This window comes from Equus quagga, unplaced genomic scaffold, assembly GCF_021613505.1.
Source record: "Equus quagga isolate Etosha38 unplaced genomic scaffold, UCLA_HA_Equagga_1.0 81206_RagTag, whole genome shotgun sequence".
Taxonomy (NCBI): Eukaryota; Metazoa; Chordata; class Mammalia; order Perissodactyla; family Equidae; genus Equus; species Equus quagga.
Window position 1 is genome coordinate 1 of NW_025803313.1, and position 1292 is coordinate 1292.

The following is a 1292-nucleotide window of genomic DNA, read 5'->3' on the forward strand; positions in this document are numbered from 1 at the left end:
TGTCTCTGAGCCTCCTCCTCTAAGACCTATAAATACAGGTGACTCTGTGCTCCCCACCCACACCGGCTCCTGCTCTCCCATCCAGATCCTGACCTCCAGTTGACTCCCAGCCATGAGGACCCTCACCCTTCTTGCTGCCCTTCTCCTCTTGGCCCTCCAGGTCCAGACTCAGAGTCTTGAAGAGACAGCCGACCAGGTTCCTGCCCAGGACCAGCCTGGGGCCGAGGCCCAGGACATGACCATCTCCTTTGCAGGAGATGAACGCTCCGCTCGAGAGGCTTCAAAAAGTGAGACATCAGCCATCTTACCATGGGGTCTGCAGTCCCAATGTGCCACAAACTAGCCAAGAAATCTCTAGAAAATGAGCACTTTAGATTCAGAGGTTCTTCAAGGGTTCTTTGTACACCAAAGGGTTTGAGTCCATGACTCAGGCATGTGCAACACAGCAGCTTCATCAGCAGAGAATAAACAGGCTGTTACAAGGGCCTCAGTACATGGAGGTTGGGATCAAACTAGGTTTGTGGATGAGGTGGGGTGAGGAGTAGGTAACCCTGAGTTGAGAGGTGGATCGTTGGAGAAGGCAGGAAATACACATGTACATGATAGACAAGGATCAGAAAAAAAATTGAAATTCTGTGCTGCTGATACGTACCCGGTAAGACTTCATGTGAATTATGATAAAAAGTTGGATTCTATCCACCCTAACACGGCTGGTACTGTCTGTTGTAAGCACACACATCGCCTCTTAGTACATCCCCATGAGGCTGGCTCTACATTCACTCCCTCCCTCCTTCCCCTTTGCCTGACCCTCTCCTTCCTTCTGATGCCTTCCAGGACTAATCGTCTGCACGTGCAGACGCCCCTGGAGCTGTCGTTTGGGTGAACGCCACTCTGGGACCTGTAGAGACAGGCAAGGCCTCATTTACAGGCTCTGCTGTCGTCGCTGAGCTTGTGCATGGAGACTGAAAGCAGCGCGAGATTCCATTTGATAACCCGGAAAATGGTTTACTCTTTGTACCTTCCACCTTTTCTTAATGCCTTCTCCAAAATAAACTTTAAGCATTAAACTCAGTGTATCTGGCATTTTTCTACTCTCTCCTTTTTTTGCCTTTTCACATGGCTTATTTCTATGGTTCACTTGTATAGAGAATTCTGCCCAAAATGGTCTTCGTTAAATTTACTGGTGTTTGAGTCTCAGTGCTGAAAAATTAGAGCATCATACCGCAATAACAAAAATGGCAAAAATGAAAATAATTATTAATTTCAATTTTTTATCTGTAAAATTTGGTTCA

General features: G+C 47.1%; 1 protein-coding gene across 1 annotated transcript; it reads left to right on the top strand.

Annotated features, from left to right (window-relative positions):
- Positions 1–112: 112 nt before the first annotated feature.
- On the top strand, positions 113–947 carry LOC124234495 (alpha-defensin 1-like). The gene is made up of 2 exons (XM_046651843.1): positions 113–287; positions 835–947. Exons 1-2 carry the CDS (start codon positions 113–115, stop codon positions 945–947), a joined length of 288 nt encoding a protein of 95 aa, XP_046507799.1.
- Positions 948–1292: the final 345 nt, after the last annotated feature.

What these genes read in the sequence shown, in the direction of transcription:
- LOC124234495 (XM_046651843.1), top strand. Translation starts at nt 113, where the DNA reads ATGAGGACCCTCACCCTTCTTGCTGCCCTTCTCCTCTTGGCCCTCCAG. An exon ending in CGCTCGAGAGGCTTCAAAAA is followed by an intron (nt 288 to 834) that starts GTGAGACATCAG and finishes GATGCCTTCCAG; the next exon opens with GACTAATCGTCTGCACGTGC.